At 35.9% G+C, this 17,768-nt stretch overlaps 3 protein-coding genes across 3 annotated transcripts; 2 read left to right on the top strand and 1 right to left on the bottom strand.

Moving 5' to 3' along the window:
- Positions 1-855: 855 nt before the first annotated feature.
- LOC106130390 (uncharacterized) lies at positions 856-2,180 on the bottom strand. The gene is made up of 2 exons (XM_013329224.2): positions 2,119-2,180; positions 856-1,856 (listed from the first exon to the last, which is right to left on the bottom strand). Exon 2 carries the CDS (start codon positions 1,822-1,824, stop codon positions 856-858), a length of 969 nt encoding a protein of 322 aa, XP_013184678.1. The 5' UTR covers positions 1,825-1,856; positions 2,119-2,180.
- Positions 2,181-5,019: 2,839 nt separating this feature from the next.
- Positions 5,020-10,670, top strand: LOC106130391 (pro-resilin). The gene is made up of 6 exons (XM_013329226.2): positions 5,020-5,025; positions 5,333-5,388; positions 5,524-6,465; positions 9,007-9,151; positions 9,539-9,673; positions 10,086-10,670. The coding sequence occupies exons 1-6, from the start codon at positions 5,020-5,022 to the stop codon at positions 10,218-10,220; spliced, it is 1,419 nt and encodes a 472-aa protein (XP_013184680.1). The 3' UTR covers positions 10,221-10,670.
- A 1,446-nt stretch (positions 10,671-12,116) lies between these two features.
- On the top strand, positions 12,117-17,408 carry LOC106130392 (pro-resilin-like). The gene is made up of 6 exons (XM_013329227.1): positions 12,117-12,155; positions 15,322-15,383; positions 15,695-15,856; positions 16,053-16,188; positions 16,717-16,851; positions 17,217-17,408. The coding sequence occupies exons 1-6, from the start codon at positions 12,117-12,119 to the stop codon at positions 17,406-17,408; spliced, it is 726 nt and encodes a 241-aa protein (XP_013184681.1).
- Positions 17,409-17,768: the final 360 nt, after the last annotated feature.

The raw sequence follows: 17,768 nt of genomic DNA, 5'->3' as shown, positions 1-17,768 counted from the left end.
ATTTCGAATTAACTACGTAAGACATGACGTCTGTGCGGTAAAGTGTACTAATGCAAATGTACCTATAATGGAACTTTTATATTTTAATCTAATGTAAAAGAAGGATTATGTTATAGTGTATTTTACTGGCGATGGTCGCTGTAGATAATGCTGTATAAAAAAGTGGTTTCGCAATACGCATGGATCTATAAACTTACCATTCGTGAGAACAGAATTATAAATTACTAGTTGCCCGCGGCTTCGTCCACGCACATTGTAAATCCAACGGAAGCAGTCCTTTTCCGGGATGTATGTCTTTGTTATTAATCCTAAGGGCTCTAGGTGGGTTTTGTGCATATGCTCATAAATTCGTTTTCAACACAGAACGCAAAGGTATGCACAATGACCCTTTTTTCACTCTCGTGGGAATTACGGGTAATCCGATGAGTGTTCCCTACCCTCTGTAAAGAACAGCATAACATAGCAATAATACATAGATATAATCATATATTTATTCCTTAAGGGGCAGGCAGAACCAACAATCTTGATTAAAAAGACTAAAAGAACACGTTCCGCACTATGGTTTAATGAGGGAATTGAGTTTCAAATAGTGACAGGTTACTAGTGAATCGTCTAAAAGAGGAAATTCAAGTTCTTTCTCCTGAAGTTAATTTCCGTTTAATCTTCACCTCTTTGTGGACGAGCCCGAGGTGCGCCTTTGACCATGATCCTGGACTCCCGTGACGGGTCAGACGGGAGTCCCGTCTGACCTCCGTAACAAAAGAATTGAAGGACTTTTTTCACTTCACTTAAAGCGCAAAAATAAAACTAGTCTAACAAATTGATGCAACTAAATTTATATTTTCACTTGCCTGCCTAATCATCTAGATACACTAAAGTTCTTCTCTTTTTACTTCCAACTAATTTTATACGTCTATACATTTTAATCTCCTCACCTGTATCTTTGTCATACATCACCAATTTTGGGTCTGTGTAACCTCTTATTTCGATTCTCTCTGTAGTAATTATTTCATTAGGAATCGACCCCGCCCTCATTATGTCTGATACAGATGGAGCATAAAAGTGATATTTTCCATACAGTCTTTCATAATCAGCAATTACTCTTCCAATAAGAATTGCCGAGTATTGAAATTCAACGAAAATTATCGTTTTATTTGCTATCAATTTACTAACAATAGTCTGGCCAGGTTCAACATCGACCCATCCTTTCCTAATGTCTACACCAAGAGTATCTTTGATGCTTTCAAAAGTACTATTTCTCCATTTGTTTTTAAAACAATATTCATCCCATTTCGATGGTTTCTTAATAGTAAGATCAATGCATACGTCATAAGAAATATCGTCAGTCGGAAAGCCATCTTTGGACCAGAACGAAAATATTGTAAGTTCAACGTCTTCATTCATTGATTTTTTGAGTTTAATTTTATCAGTGTCGTTGTTGAAAACCTCAACAGTTTTAACTACAACTTGTTCATGGATTACATCTAAAACAGTAGCTTGTTTGATGACCATATGTCTCTGAACTTCAGACCAATTGTATTTTTGATATAGATCGCCATATGCAGTAGGATCTTTGAGAAAGAAGTTATCAGGCGCCTTCCCTAGTTCAATTCTGAAGCCTCTGTTAAGATTGTCTTTTGTTATATTGAAAAGTTGAACTTCTCTATCTGTTATCAGTTTGTTATCATATCCAGTGTAGTTAACCAGCACGTATTCTTTACTAGAAGCAGTTGTTATATTGATTTTAATATCACCAATGTTAGGTTTGATAAGAAACAGGATTAATAGTTTTGACAGGATATCGGTAACTATGATCAACTTCATTTTCCTTTGTAGCTGGCTATAGATAGGCGGATCTGTGAAATTATTATAACATTAATGTACCTACATAATTAATCAATTTTGAATATTTTAGATACTTGTCTTGTATTGTAATAATTGTGTAATTTTATCTTTGATCACATTCTACTTAAGGTAGGAGGTAACGTGAAAGTAACGCATTTACAAGATGCATCCTTAAAATGATCTTAAGATATTAAGTACCATGTCTAGTCAGTCGTGCTACAAATATGATTCAAACTTTTTCTTACAGTAAAAAGATTAAATACGCTTACTTACCTAAAATATATAAATCACTAATCAATAAGACATCACACTTATTTACACGATGTCAATAAAATCAATGCGGCGATATAATCAGAATTATCAGTATCTCGAGTCAGTGAGGGAAGGTCAAGTATCAAGATTAATTTGATGAATAAGTAGGTAGGTATATGTACAGTGAGCCACATATTAAACTATACTACTGCAAGAGAAGGTACGATCGCGGCTCCTAGACCACATAAATACCTACATGGTTCGTTTAAAACATGACTCGCCCTATTCAAGATTGAAGACATAGGTGATCAACAGGACCCTAGGTTCCACTTCAGAGAGGTGGGGACGAAATCGAGACTTATTCCTACTTTGCTAAAAACCACACATCAAACATGAGACAATTTAAATCCAGAAAGCCTCCAAAATAATCCAGACGAGAAAAAAATCTGTGAGCTATTCTTTTTCTAAGTAGGTGAAGGCAACATTTATTTAAATGATGGCCAGTATCGTGTGAGCTTTTATTTTACTTGAAGTTTGAATAATGACAGCTCTTATTACGTCGGCGATGAGCCATTAAATGAAGTGCTATCGTTTAGGACGAGTGTCTTTCATCCGATGCAGTCGTTTGTAGGCCTTTCGGTAATGAAGGCCGGTTGCACAGTCTTTAGTTAACTACGGCAAATAGTACTGATAATAGAAGAAGACCTGGGCCATGTGTTCCCGGTACTTTGAAATAGGCCCTCTTCATCTATTTTCCACGAATGGCACATTCATAAAGCGTTTGCCATGGGTTAGGTTCCCCTGCAAAGGTTACAGAAGTCAGATGGAAGTCGCTTTCTGTAACTTGATAATAAGATGTAAAAGCACTTTGCAAAACTTTTTACAATAAAGATTCTTTTTTAAATTGTATTTGGAGACTAACTGTATAGTGCTAGAGAAAACATACGATGTTGTTTATGTAAATCATAAATCAATTTTAATCAATGGTTAAATTAAGATTAAGTAAATTTGGTCCAACCGATCACTTCTCTCATCTCGATGCATCCTTTATTCTGTGACATTGTCATCGTCACATGCGCATTGTTTGTTCAGTTCACGCACGATCTATAAACAATGATCATCATCATTGAAGACCTGACATTCAAAATTAAACTGTATTTCTTTAAAAACAGCGTTTAAATTAATTTTTAAATGACGAGTATTTTCTTAATTTTCGGCTTGCTTAGATCTTTACAATTGGCGCAATGGATTAACAACATTATTCTTAAAGTAGTTAGACAACATTTAGTGTGATCGAGCATTTTTCTGCATCGTGACCTATTTTGTGATGAATTTGTGACATTGCACTGTTTTAATTGTGCAGTAAATCGACACGAAACATTTGACGGCGTCCCAAGGAAGACAACCTCAAACAATTTGTCACGGTCAAATGTTTATTTCTGTTCCTTCTATGCATAAGCAGCCTTACCATTAATCCTTTAAAGACACACCACACCTTCCTGTTTATTGGTCCGCAAATTCATTGATTTGTTGATACATAGGCTTCCTCTATATTATTATGACCAAAATGGCAAGAGATAGTCATTGTGGTAGGTCACTTTGATCTATTTGTATCTACTCGTAGTATGCTTGCATAGCAAGTGAAAGATGAAGTCTCTGACTACCCGTGTATATGTATGTATGCAACAGCATGATATTGTTATTATAATTTGATGTTATCTACTTCACATGTTCCCTCATGATTCACATGATCTCTGAATTTTGAAATGACATATATGTACGTCTACATCCATTTAGGGTTAGACATAGACATAGTCAACAGCCAAAGAAGCTACGTTCAGGTGTAAAGCTTAATGATATAATTGAGATTCAAATAGAACCACGCGGAAAACTTTATCAACTTTAAGTTGTTCAAATTTTAGCTTCGTGTAGGTACCTAATCCACAAATTGCCTTACGTATACAAGTTTCGTCAATCACAATATTGGGTCTCAAAATTAGTGCTAACAGTTCGGAATTCGTGATCCAGCACTAAGTCTGCCCTTGGTGGTCTGAAGCCCTGGTTAAACCAATCATCTCAACAATGAACTGTATCGCAGGTGTCGACATCAACACACGACAGAACGCATCGATGGTATGTTCCGCATTGTACTTATACTTTCTACCCTAGTCCGGTGTTTGCTGTACAAAATAGTATTACAAATATTTTAGCTAAGAATGTGGGAGAATTGATTTGATGTAGACTTACCTAGAATAACGGTTAATCATGAAAAGAGACTGTTTCATGAAAAAGCCATATTCTAATTCGAAAGAAAATGCTATTTTTTAAGAGAATAAATGATCAAGCTACTTCTGTTTTATTTTTGACCAACCAAGCCAAAGTATTAATTATCTTACTTGCAACAAAAGCAAATGCCCGAAGATTACCTGCCTAAATATATTGTCGTTGCAATATTGGTATAATTTATCACCTTATTTCATTATCAAGTAAAAAAAACTCTGTTCTTTTCATTTTTCCCCGAACTAACAACTTTTCAAATAATAACTGTGGGAGAAACTTAGAAAGTTCAAAGAGGAATAAACCGCATTAACGCACAATAGCATCAAAATCCTAACATCTGTCTTCGCCATCTTTAAAGCAAAAGACATAAAGTCTATTTTCGGAAAGCAAATCAGTTTCAAACTCGAAATTACCTGGCAGTTTGATACGTATTGTATACTTTTGTATAAATAGTTGGCGATCTTTTGGACACTATCATTCAATGCTTACATCTCAATTCGATTAGTATTCTAAGTTCCAACAGCTTAGTACAATTCATTCGCTTCATTAATAAAAACAATAAAAAACTTGTAATTAAAGTTGCCAAATAGGTAAAAGGAGAAGAAAATTTTATTCCAAAACCAACGAAAGAATTCAATAAACATGAAGGTAAATAAATTTATTAAGTAAATATGCTGCTACGGGGTTTCCTAAATTAATTAAAATTAAATTAAATAACACATTTTTAAACATAAATTACCGAGAGCCCAGGTTACCGAAATTTTCGAAAACAAACAACAATTTTAGAAAATTTACGGCTAAGTTTAAAATCAGAGTAATCTTAATCCCTAACATTGCTTTATTAATTAAATTATTACATATTCATAATCAGATTTAAAAGATATACCAAGTCCATCAAAAACAACTTTAATATCTGCATTTTAAATTTTCTAATAAATTAATTTTCTTCTTTCAGATTTTATTCCCGTTGGTACTTTGCCTGTCATTGGCTTTAGCCGAACCTCCTGTCGGGTAAGAAATACTTAAATCATAAAATGTCTCGTTCTGAATTTTTCTTGATTCGTTTGTCTTCATCAACTTCAATTTCTTAATCAATTTCTCGAAAGAAATTAATGAAATAAACAGCTTCCATCGTATTATTTACAGCAACAGTTATCCTTCAGCAAGATCAGGCCACGACCACCACGACAACCATGGCTTCGACTTCCAAAGATCACTGTCCCAGGAATATGGACCTCCAGCCTTCGGATCAGCACGCTCCCTTTCCCAGCAATACGGCCCACCTTCTGCCAGATCTGGATTGTCCAGCTCACGAAACGCCCTGTCTCAGGAGTATGGCCCTCCGTCAGCTAGATCTGGCCCAAGAAACGCACTTTCTACCTCATACGGCGCTCCAAGTGCCCGCAGTGTATCGCAAGAATACGGTGTCCCTAATGCCCGTTCAGCAAGTTCTAGAATATCCCAATCTTACGGTGTTCCCAGCTCTCGTTCCTTATCCCAAGATTACAGTGCACCTTCAGCACGTGGAATTTCCCAAGAATACGGCGCTCCCAATGCTCGCTCAGCTTTAGCAACCCGAGGTGGTTTGTCTCAAGAGTATAGCGCACCTGGATCTGATTTATACTCAGGAGCCCCATCTACTCAATATGGTGCTCCAGAATTCCGTTCCAGTTCGAGCTACCTTCCCTCTCAAAGGAGCTTCGGGTCTCCTTCACAGAAATATGGCGCTCCCAGTCAATTCCGCTCAATAAGCCAACAGTACGGAGCTCCGGCAGCCAGGTCCAATGGTATTTCAAGCTATTCTGCAGACAAATCGTTCGGAGCCCGAAGCTCGCCTTCCCAATCATATGGCGCCCCTTCCTCTCGTTCTCTATCATCGCAATATGGTCTGCCTGCTTCAAGGGGAGCTGATTCTTATTCTCAAAGTTTTGGCGCGCCTTCGCAATCGTATGGTGCACCGGCGACTCGTGGTCTGTCAGAAAGTTATGGTGCTCCCAGTGCGGGAGGACTTTCTCAAGAGTATGGTGCGCCTTCCGGAGCCGCAGACTTGACGACTAATGCCTTCGCTTCTGGTTTCGGATCTGCTAGGTGAGATTTTATTTTTGATTGACTAGCTTCCCCCCGCGACTCCGTCCGCGCGGATGTCGGTCTTCGCGTAGATGGTTTATTTCTCCATTTTATTTTCAGTCCGGTCAATTTAGACCAAAAAATAGGAATGAAGCTACATTAATTCCCATCAAGCTGAAAATGAGTATAATTATTTAAAACACAATCAAAAGCATTATTTCAAAATTCCCCATGATTCCGGTTTAAGGAAAAAAAATACCCAAGGTCAAAGGTAAGAAAATGGGATTTTTACGATTTTCTTCAAAACGGTAAGTAAGCACGTCTCGTATATACTCTATGTAGCAGTAATATGAGTAAAAATATTGTTCTGTCGGTAATTTTAACTTGAATTCAAAATATAAAATATACATAAGTATAATGAAACCCAGTCCCTTCATTTATACTGTAGTGAAACCTTGAGACAACATCTGTCTCTCTGTTTAATTGTGTACGTGGCTAGGGTCGTATAGCTGCTTTATCTCAGAATGCTCAACACATGAAATACCGTTAGTCTTTAATAATAGTAGTCCTTGCGGGGATACCTTGAGACAACATCTGTCTCTCTGTTTAATTGTGTACGTGGCTAGGGTCGTATAGCTGCTTTATCTCAGAATGCTCAACACATGAAATACCGTTAGTCTTTAATAATAGTAGTCCTTGCGGGGATACCGTTGTCGGCTATGGACACCACGGCCTCTCATGCCCTAGGAGTGCCGGCCGTTTAGGGCGCCATGCCACCCTAAATGATATAATCCTCCGTGCTCTTGCCACCATCCATGTTCCAGCCGTTCTAGAACCATACGGTCTGGCTCGGGATGATGCCAAGAGACCGGATGGTATGACTTTGGTACGTACCCTGGAGATTGGGGCGGCCTTTGGTGTGGGATGCTACTTGTGTCGACACACTTGCGCCGTCTCATCTTCAGGTTACTAAATCTAAGGCCGTTCTGCTTCAAATGAGGCAAAAAACCTCAAAAGGCGCAAATATGTAGTTATCGGTAATATCTATACTTTTGAACCTTTTGGGGTAGAAACTCTGGGACCCGGCCTATCTGCCCATCAGCTTTTCCGACAATTGTCGAAAAAGCTAATTGAGGTATCTCTTGACCGGAGGGCTGGAAATTATCTGGCTCAGAGAATCAGCATTGCCATTCGAATTGGCAATGCTGCCAGCCTACTGGGCACATTCCCACATGTTGATGCTATGCAAGGACTGTACAATTTATAAATTAAATTTTAGTTTGTAGTCATCTTTTTTCTTTCTTTTTATTTTCTTTAGTTTTAGTTTTAATTTGATTATTGCATTGAATTTGATAATTGTAATCTCTTATTGTCCTAAGATGATTTTCTTCACTTAGGGTTATTCTATTTTTTTTTAATAATAAATGCGAAAGTTAGTCTTGAGTGCCACTGCGTAGTGAAAACACGTGTTTATTCTAACCTATTTCAGACTTTTTCAAGTTTAATAATAAAAATGTTAAAAAAAACGCGCTAATAGTACACTACCTCAGAGGTGGCAAGGAAACGGATGCATATTATGACGCTTGCAACTTTTTGCATCGTTATATCTCAGAAACGGTAGCTTTGTTGAAAAAAATTATTGATACCTTTTTTTATAGATAACTTTATGATCTACAATTTATGTCTGAGGTAATTTTCCGATTTGAAAAACTTACCGTTTTAAAGAAAATTGCGATACACCCATTTTTTACCTTTGACCGTGAGTAAATTTTTTCCCTTAAACCGGAATCATGGGGAATTTTGAAATAATGCTTTTGATTGTGTTTTAAATAATTATACTCATTTTCAGCTTGATGGGAATTAATGTAGCTATGTAGTATTTTTTTCATAGTAATTAGTAGCGGCCCGCTTGTGCAGCAAACGGTTCAAGCCAAAGCCGACTTTCGGTGCTACAGGTTACGGCGCTAATTCCACTGCGGGTAACGCAACGTGTGTTCGCGGTTCTACAGAACAACGTCTATGGATAAACTGAAAAATTAAGATTTTTTTTTCTTCGTATTTTTTCGGGATAAAAAGTATCGTATTTTACGCCCAGGATAATAAGGTATAATTATACCAAGTTTCATCAAAATCGAACTGTTAGTTTTCACGTGATGCCTGAACATACAGACAGACAGACAAAAATTTTTTTAATCACATTTTTGTGTTTGGTATCGATCCAGTAACACCCCCTGCTATTTATTTTTCAATATTTTCAATGTACAGAATTGACCTTTCTACAGATTTATTATATGTATAGATAGATAATAATCAAAACTCTAAAACGAGAATTATGTCGACCTTATAATCTAAATCGGTTCTATTTATCTATTGCTCTCATGAAGGCTTTTTACTATAAGTACGAGTATTTAACACCATCACTGAGACTTTGTATAAAAAAAATGTTTTGTAGGCCACATTACATTGTATATCGCCTTCACACTATATGTACATTTCTCTGTGGGCCAATAAACTAAAAATAAAATGAGTCTACATTAAATTGCTAAATTCTTACTCTTCTAGGTCTTCTCCCTCTGACAAATACGGAGCCCCTTCGGCCCGGGACTCCATGCCTTCTGAAGAGTACGGTGTCCCTAGTCAATACAGCTCGCTCTCCAGCCAGGGCTATGGGTACGCCAGAAATGCTTTGGATGAGCTGCTGAACCAGGTTTGTGATCGTTCTTGCTTAAAAGTTTGGTTGTTGGTGAAATTATCAGTGATGATTTAACTAATATAGAAAAAAAATGTTTGTAGTACCTATGTAAAAATTGTTGTAACGAAAAAATTATAAACTTCAATATCGATTAGGATAAACTTGGTATATAGGATGAGACATTAGCTACTTATATATATGGACAAATGCTAGTATAAATATCCTTAAAATAGTAGGAGAAGTATGGTATACCACAGGGTTATTTACTTGACCTTTTTTTTATAAATCCTGCCCAATACTAACCAAAAACAATAAATATCAATGACAAACAATTTATAACATTGACAAAATTATACTAAATGCATTATCTACTTTTATATCCTTTATCGTTTATGATTCCAGGAACCAGCGAACTACGACTTTGGCTACAAAGTGAACGATTACATTTCTGGGAGCGACTTCGGGCACACGGAATCTAGACAGGATAACAGGGCTGAGGGGTCCTACTTTGTGGTACTTCCAGATGGTACCAAACAGGTAAGAGAAAAAGAAATATTTTATTTTATAAACCTTACTGTTGAAGAAACAAATGTTTAAAAGACTGGGATAAGATCAGAAAAAGGTAAAAGCCATTACTAGCAGAATATAAGTAGTCAATAACACTCCATGCTTTCCTAAAGACGATGTGAAAGATGAAGGTTGCTGATTCGAAAATAAATATAAATCTTAAATCACAAGGGGGGATGGTTTAAGACGGGTGACTAATTCTGAAAACTTTCCTTTAAAATAATCTTTTCATGGCATGTAAATTAAATTACCTTTCAAATCAATTTCGTTAACAGAATAAGTTTTTAAGCAAAAAGTTAAAACAAAAATGTGATAAATGCAATAAAAAAAAGGGATAGTTGATAAGATTAATGATTTTAATCATGCATGATTTCATTATCAGGTAGTGGAATATGAGGCTGATGAACGTGGCTTCAAACCCAGAATCTCCGTGGAACCAGCTGATGCTGCTTCCAGAGCAGGTGGATACGATGACAACGCGGCAGACGTAGCGAGGAACGCCGAAGGACCTTACTAACTAATCGAATAGCTTAATCAGTTTTAGATAAATTTTATTAACGTCATAAACTAAATTATTGTCGCTTTATACAATGACAACAATTCTTCATTATTTTGTTGCCTGATAAATGCTGGAACATAGAAATTGCCATGAATTTGGATTAGATATACATTTCAAAGATGTGTTTAAATATTTAGTTTAATAAGCCGGTTAGTGAGTGACTTTGTAAATCGATTAGTATTGAAATAGTTGTGAACTTCGGTGCCTTTTTTGACAACAATGTAAATTGAAAAGTAATAGTAAAAATCTAGTTTATTACCAAAATTTCTCATAGATCATTTTAACTGAATTTGAACGCCGCTAAAAAATAAACAACAATATAATTTTGAATTCCTCAATGTATTATTTTACTGAATGTGTTTAATCTGATGGGTACACCTACCTATGTAATATTTGTATATGTGTGTATAGTACGGTATTTGTAATGTATATAAAATTGTATTTATTTATAACTTAGCTCAATGTTTTTAAGTGATGATTTGTTTTTAAATGCGACTTGGCTATTGACAATGGATAATGTGTATCGATTTTAAAATTACTGAAGTAATTTTGTAAATCAAATAGACCTTTACGACGAAAATGGATCAATGGACAAAGAATACTCAGTTATTTATTATTTTATAGCAAATGAAAAAAAAAAACAAAAAAAAAAGAAACGTATAGCGTAAGTGTAGCTAAGAAGAAAAACGATTATGTACAATTGAATACAAATAAATATTTATTATACAGAATTGTTATGATAATTTTAAAAAATCCTATACATTTTTCACTCATCCCTTTTTGACTTTCTGTTCATAGCAAGCTTTGACCATTGTTATTGGGCACGATAAAATGGTCAAGCCCTAGGACCTTTAATCGCCTGGTGCTATAACTTAATAATCGAATCAAAACTTTTGGTGACCATTGCAACAAACTTTCGTGTTTCCTCGAAAAAGTTTCATCGCATATTGCTGTAATTGATGATGAATTTTGTCCAGTTAAACTGCGCTTTCGTAAAACGAAATGACTTTAATAAATATTTTTGAAATGAACTTTTTTGTTTGAAAATTTCTTCAGTCTACACCTTACCTAAACCCAGTGACTCAGTAATAAGGAAGATTAAAAAACAAAATGTTAGATTAATGCGGACGAAAATCATATAGAGCTAACTTCAAACGTAATCTCGACTCTGGTGTTATAGGATAGAAAATAAATTCAAGAATAACAAGAAACTAAGTATTAGTAAAACTGAAAAAAAAACTGGTTTTCTTAAATTGTACAAGAGAACTCATTCAGTAGACAAGTTAGACCATAGTGGTCCTCAAACAAATATAGACGCATGGTATGACTCGTAAACAACAGGTTCGAATCCCGACTCCACCATAATGTTCAATACTTCAGAGTTTACTATCATTACTTCAACTTACAAAATTTACTTACTCAACAATTTTTCTACAGTGGGAGAAAATGTTATGAGGAAATTTGCTTTTTGCAGACATACATACTCGAAGGTACCTTGATAATAATATAATCATTTCTATTTCCTTTGCAAGGTAGGCAGAACCAACAGTCTTGAAAAGACTGATTTGAAATTCAAATAGTGAGAGGTAAGCCTAGCTAACCCATCGCCTTATAGAAGAATCCGAAGTTTATAAGCCTATTCCTTAGTCACCTTTGCAGTGGTTCTTTTATTTTTATAATGATGCCGGAATCCACACGGCACTTTCTACAGTTTGCCATAAACAGCTGAACGTGGCCTACAAGTGTTTTCAAGACTATTGGCTCTGTCTACCCCGCAAGGGATATAGACGTGATTATATGTATGTATGTTTGTGTCACAATTACCCAATCTCGTGTCTCCAACATTGTAATATCATGACCTTCCCTCTTATAATTCCATCGGGTGTCCATCAGGTAAGACGTAAATGACGCAAAATCGGCAAGAAAAAGGATGACAAGAATGTCAGGAAGGTCAAGGTGAATCGAGAAGGTGATTTTAAAATGCTTGAACATGACACGCAAATGGAGACACAGGTTCAAATCTCACCGAGGACCACCACACCACCGTTTCTACAGCAAATTTTTTTTCTTAGTTATGTACATTAGTTTTTGAGTGCTAACCGTTTCTCTTACGGTGAGGGAAACCATCGTGAGGAGACCTGCTCATTAAGACAACTTAATTTCTAAACACGATCCAATATGGGTTACGTTCCCCTGCAAAGGTTGTGAGAGTCAGATGGAAGTCGCTTCGTGTAAAACCTTATTTTCCAAGATAATAGTCAAAAATGCGTACCCCGCCAGAGAAGCGACGATGTAACCGGGATTAAAACATATTCCATTAATCCGGTTTACATACATACATACACATGGTCACGTCTATATCCCTTGTGGGGTAGACAGAGCCAACAGTCTTGAAAAGACTGATAGGCCACGTTCAGCTTTCACGTTAGCTAGTCCATCGCCTTAAAGAAATACCAAGTTTGTAAGCCTATCCCTTAATCGCCTTTTACGACATCCATGGCAAATAGACGGAGTGGTCCCATTCTCTTTTGTATTGATGCCGGGAACCACACGGCTTACTTAGAATAGAACACCCGCCATTGTATAAATTAAAACTAACGTTACATATTACGGAAGTATATTAGAACAATTGCCTAAGTATTGAATACGTAAAGTCGTGATTTGGAGTCAGAAGTGGTAGGAATGGCGTGTGAGTCAATGTCGCATAGCCTTGAGTTTTGGCAGAACAGAAAAAACTGTAGAGACAAATTTTATTAATAATTTTATAACATTAGACGAACTATGTATATAGCTATAACTATGTACAGCCTTCATGGCTGTATCGAAAATTTACAAGAGAATCTTCTGATTTTATGTACCTCCTAAGTAATTTAGTACTTGATATTAAATTTTATTGCGCTCCCTATCTGTTTGAAGTCAAAAGAAACAAAAGAATTACTCCTTTACTTTGTCTATTTGTCATTTATTCTGACTGTGAACTGTTACTTTTAGTTTGTAAAGCATTTGTCCGGGTGTGAGAGTTCTGGAGTACTGCCACACAGGCCTTACCACATACAGACACCAGTCTCCTCACAATTTGTTTAGTGTTCATCTATACATATAATAAAATTGTAGAAAAGTGCTGTCTGTACATTGAAAATAAAAATAAAAAAAATAGCAGGGGTTATTGTTATGTCGATGTCGAACCCAAAAACGTAATTAACTTTTTTTTTGTCTGTTTGTCGGTTTGTCTGTTTGTCTGTTCACGCTAATCTCAGAAACGGCTGAACCGAGTTGGATGCGGTTTTCACGAATATATTGTGGTATGCTTCAGTTATGCTTTAGTGTTTGTTTCATGTCAATCGGTTCATAAATAAAAAAGTTATGTCAAATTAAAGAATCACGTCGAACACTATTCTATGCTTATACATAGGCACCATTAATCTCCGCAACTATTTGACGGATTTGGTTGAAATTTTGTACCGACATATTTTAGAGCCTGGCGCAACATAAAGACTACTTTTTACCGCGGGAAAACATCCGTTTCCCATGGGAATCGGTAGTATATTGTTTTTTTAACGCCTGTTCCGGTCAACGAACGACGTCGATCATTGTTACTAGATAGGTAAATTACAATCATTAATAGAATATGTTATAGTTACTTATTACCTTGGAATTGACTGGATTACCATGGGAAAAAAATTAAAAGGGCTCATCTAAATTCTTTCTACTTAAGTTAGTTTAGGCTGATATCATAAACTATAAGAATAATTTACCGAGGGAAATCATAGTACTCCCATGGGAATGAAAAAACATTGTTCTTTTACGGCTGAAGGTAGTTTGTAAGCTGTTGAATTTTAAGAATAATGTCGAACAGATTCCTTCCAGTTTCCCGTGGGTCTGAGATGTTATCCCGCGGTAAAAAGTAACATAAGTGTTGTTATTTCCAAGCCTAAACTAACTGTTTGCCAAATTTCATCCATATCTGTTCAGTAGTTTTTGCGAGAAAGACTAACAAATATGCGTCTATACAAAGTTTCGCGTTTATATTATTAGTAAGAGTTAATTCTATTACGAATAACTACTTTTTTTCTCTGTTAGTAGAATTTACTGAAACTTTATAATAATTTTTATTTATAATAAATATCTTTATAGAGAAGTTAAATAAAAATTATCGGTTTAGGAATCGCGGTTCAGCTTAGGATGGACGTTTGTCGGTTGCATACGACGACTGCGCGCGCGGGTAGGTATATAAAGCGCGCCGAGAACCGCGCCGCGCCATTAAAGTAGGTTTTTTAGCTACCCAAAATGACTGTGATTATGATCCAAAATAAAAATAAGTATATATTTAAAAAAAAACGCTGCTCATAGTCACTATTCCACGCGAACGAAGTCGCGGGCACAGCTAGTTTAGAATATAAAACTTTATAGCTGTAAGAAAACACAAAGCTTTGTATGGAGAAAAATAAATATTTTCTTTTACTTTAAAATTGGAAATTTATTGCTGTCTGACATCTTAATTTTTATAATTTTGAATTGCACTAAAAAGTTTACTAGATACAAATATTTGTTTAGGTTTATTATTTATAAAAATAAAGAGTTTACACGAATTCTTCAAATTCTCATCATCAGATCTTCAGTTTATATTCGAGTTCATTTCAGTTTAACTCATTTGTTTTCAAATTTTCAAACAAGGCAACTTCGACTCCATTCGTTTCTCTGCGCACACACACTCGAGTACCTTGAAAGCTCATCTTTTATGTGTCTAATGAGCTTCAATATTTCAACCCCTACCTGAAGTTGTTAAGTTTTGTCACTTGGTATAAAAGCTGAGCGAAATAGGACAGTTGTGTCATTCAACCGTTGTGTCTCATCTCGTGATCTGATTTCATCATCATGAAGGTAATCTGACAATATATTTTCGGTTTTATATCCATGATAATCTTGATAATTATGATTCATATTTCTATTCGTATTGTTTTATATCATATTTTTAAACTTATTCAGATTCTAAAAATTTTAAAGCTTGACTACTGCGTAATTAAAATTTGTATAAGATTTTTTGTCTTACTACTTTCAGGTCATCATAGCTACAACTTTGTTAGCTGTTCTAGCTTTCGCTGAGCCACCGCCATCACCATCGCACAGGTACTTTATTATTTTTATCATTCTTTTGAAACTTAAGTTACTCTATTTCTCTATAGGTAAATCCCAAAAAGGTCCGAACGTCTAATAACCACAGAAATCGAAATATAAGATATTACGTGAACAGAATAACCCCTTTTTAAAGTGTCCTTATACTTTAAAATGTAAATTTATATTTGTACTGTTACTATCCTGTTTTACTGTAGCTATCCCGATCACCAACGTATCTAGCTTAAATGAAAGCCTCATACATATTTTCTCTAATGGCTGAAGTCATGTTTTGTAACTGTACCCTTATAAATTTCCAGCTACCTCCCTCCCTCAACACGCAGCCAGCAGGGCTACCCTCAAGGTCCTCCTTCAGGCTTCTTAGCATCAGCCGGGCCCCAGGTGGTTGCTGCTAGAACCTTCAACCGTGGACCACAGGGAGGCCATGGATCGCATGGTCTTCAAGGCAACGATTTTGCCAGGTGAGATTTTTGTAACCAATAAAGCTATTTAGACGATGGGCTAGTAACCTGCCACTATCTGGATTAAGTCCATCATTGAGTTTTCCGGCTGTATCTTACTTTTGAGTGTGTACTAGAGTATTGGCTCTGTCATAACATAAGATACGTATTATCTACCTATTTATGGATTCGGATCAGATTTTTAAATTTATTACAGGAATAGTCCTCATGGCCACGGTAGCCAAGGGGCTCACGGCCGTGAGTCCCAGAGCGGGTACCCCAGTGCTGAAGACCAAGGATATGACCACAACGCGTCTCCTTTCGGCCGGAACGCTCTTGATGATGCCAATCCAGTAAGTTGGTTTAAAAAGCTAAATTTTATAGTCAAAGAATAGGTAACTAATGGTCGTTAATGTCGTGAATTACATCATTGACTAACTTACAATCGTTAAAACAATTGATAACTATGTGATAAAAATTTGCTAGATTGTGCTTTTATAAAACAATTTAATCTTCGCACTATTCTTATACTTTCAAGCCATCCTTAACAAGCTTATGATATGATAGCTCATTGAACTAAATTTATAATTATTCTTGTTTCTACATTTTACCGTGTAGTGTTCTCATTGCTAAAACAAATTGTTTTATTTTATTTTTAGTATATTAATTTCCTTCTTTGAATTATTAATCATCATCTTTACTCGATCTTTCTAACATTATACACAAGTACTTAATTTCATTATGAAATAGCAATAACAATACATAACACACTAAATACAGAATAAGTATAAGTACTATATTATATAGAATACAAACATTTACATAATACAGCAAGTAAATTCAAAGAAACACCAGTACTTATACTTAATTCTGTACGGCAGGAACCCGCGAATTACAACTTTGGATACATGGTGAATGATTACCAAGAAGGAACTGATTTTGGTCATCACGAAGAAAGACAGGAGGAGAAGGCGTTGGGAGAGTACCATGTTGTTTTACCAGATGGCAGGAAACAGGTAGGGATCAAAAGAAGATGATTTAAAATTATCTTAAACCAAATATTGTCTTCAATTCAAGGTTCAAAGTAAGACCCTTGCGGTGCACCAAAGTGTTTATTCAGTTTCTTCCTTTTGTTACTACCACATATAATCACGTCTATATCCCTTGCGGGGTAGACAGAGCTAACAGTTTTGTAAAGACTGAGAGGCCACGTTCAGCTATTTGGCTTTAAGATAGAATTGAGATTCAAATAGTGACAGGTTGCTAGCCCGTCGCCTACAAAAGAATCCCAAGTATGTAAGCCTATCCCAATTTGTATAATTTATCGGGTCATACATTTTTTCTTTGAGTACACTCAAATCATACAACTATTTCTTTACAGACTGTGAGTTACGAAGCCGACGAGCGTGGCTTCAAGCCTCACATCTCTTACCAAGACGCAGACTCCGATAACCTTGGTCGCTCCGGCTATGACTCCAACGCCAACAACTTTCGCAGTAATGGCGCCTCCCGTAGCAACCACGGCAATGGTTATAATGGTAACCATAGCAACGGGCGCAACAGCGGCTACTGACTCATCATGAGCCCACTGTACATTGTCATAAGTCTCATTATTCAATGTACCTACGTTTTATTTTAATTTATTTATTTTCGGTAAAGGCACTTGCTAGTACAAATAAGTGTAAGTTGCATCAGTGATTGTAATGAAAATATTGTTTGAAATTGTCGATTAATAAAATTGATTTAAAGCATTTCTGTTTGGTATTTTAGGCGATTAACTATCATTATTCAAAAGGTACATATCGAATTTACCTCTTACCTACAGTCTTTATCCCAACCTTTTGTTATCCCAATAAAAAAACACAAGTTGATCTTATTTTTAGTGGGGTTAAGTCACCCGAAATTAACAACAGTAAAATTTACAATATAAAAA

This window comes from Amyelois transitella, chromosome 27 (assembly GCF_032362555.1).
Source record: "Amyelois transitella isolate CPQ chromosome 27, ilAmyTran1.1, whole genome shotgun sequence".
NCBI classification, from domain to species: Eukaryota; Metazoa; Arthropoda; class Insecta; order Lepidoptera; family Pyralidae; genus Amyelois; species Amyelois transitella.
This window is presented reverse-complemented; position numbering and strand designations above follow the sequence as displayed.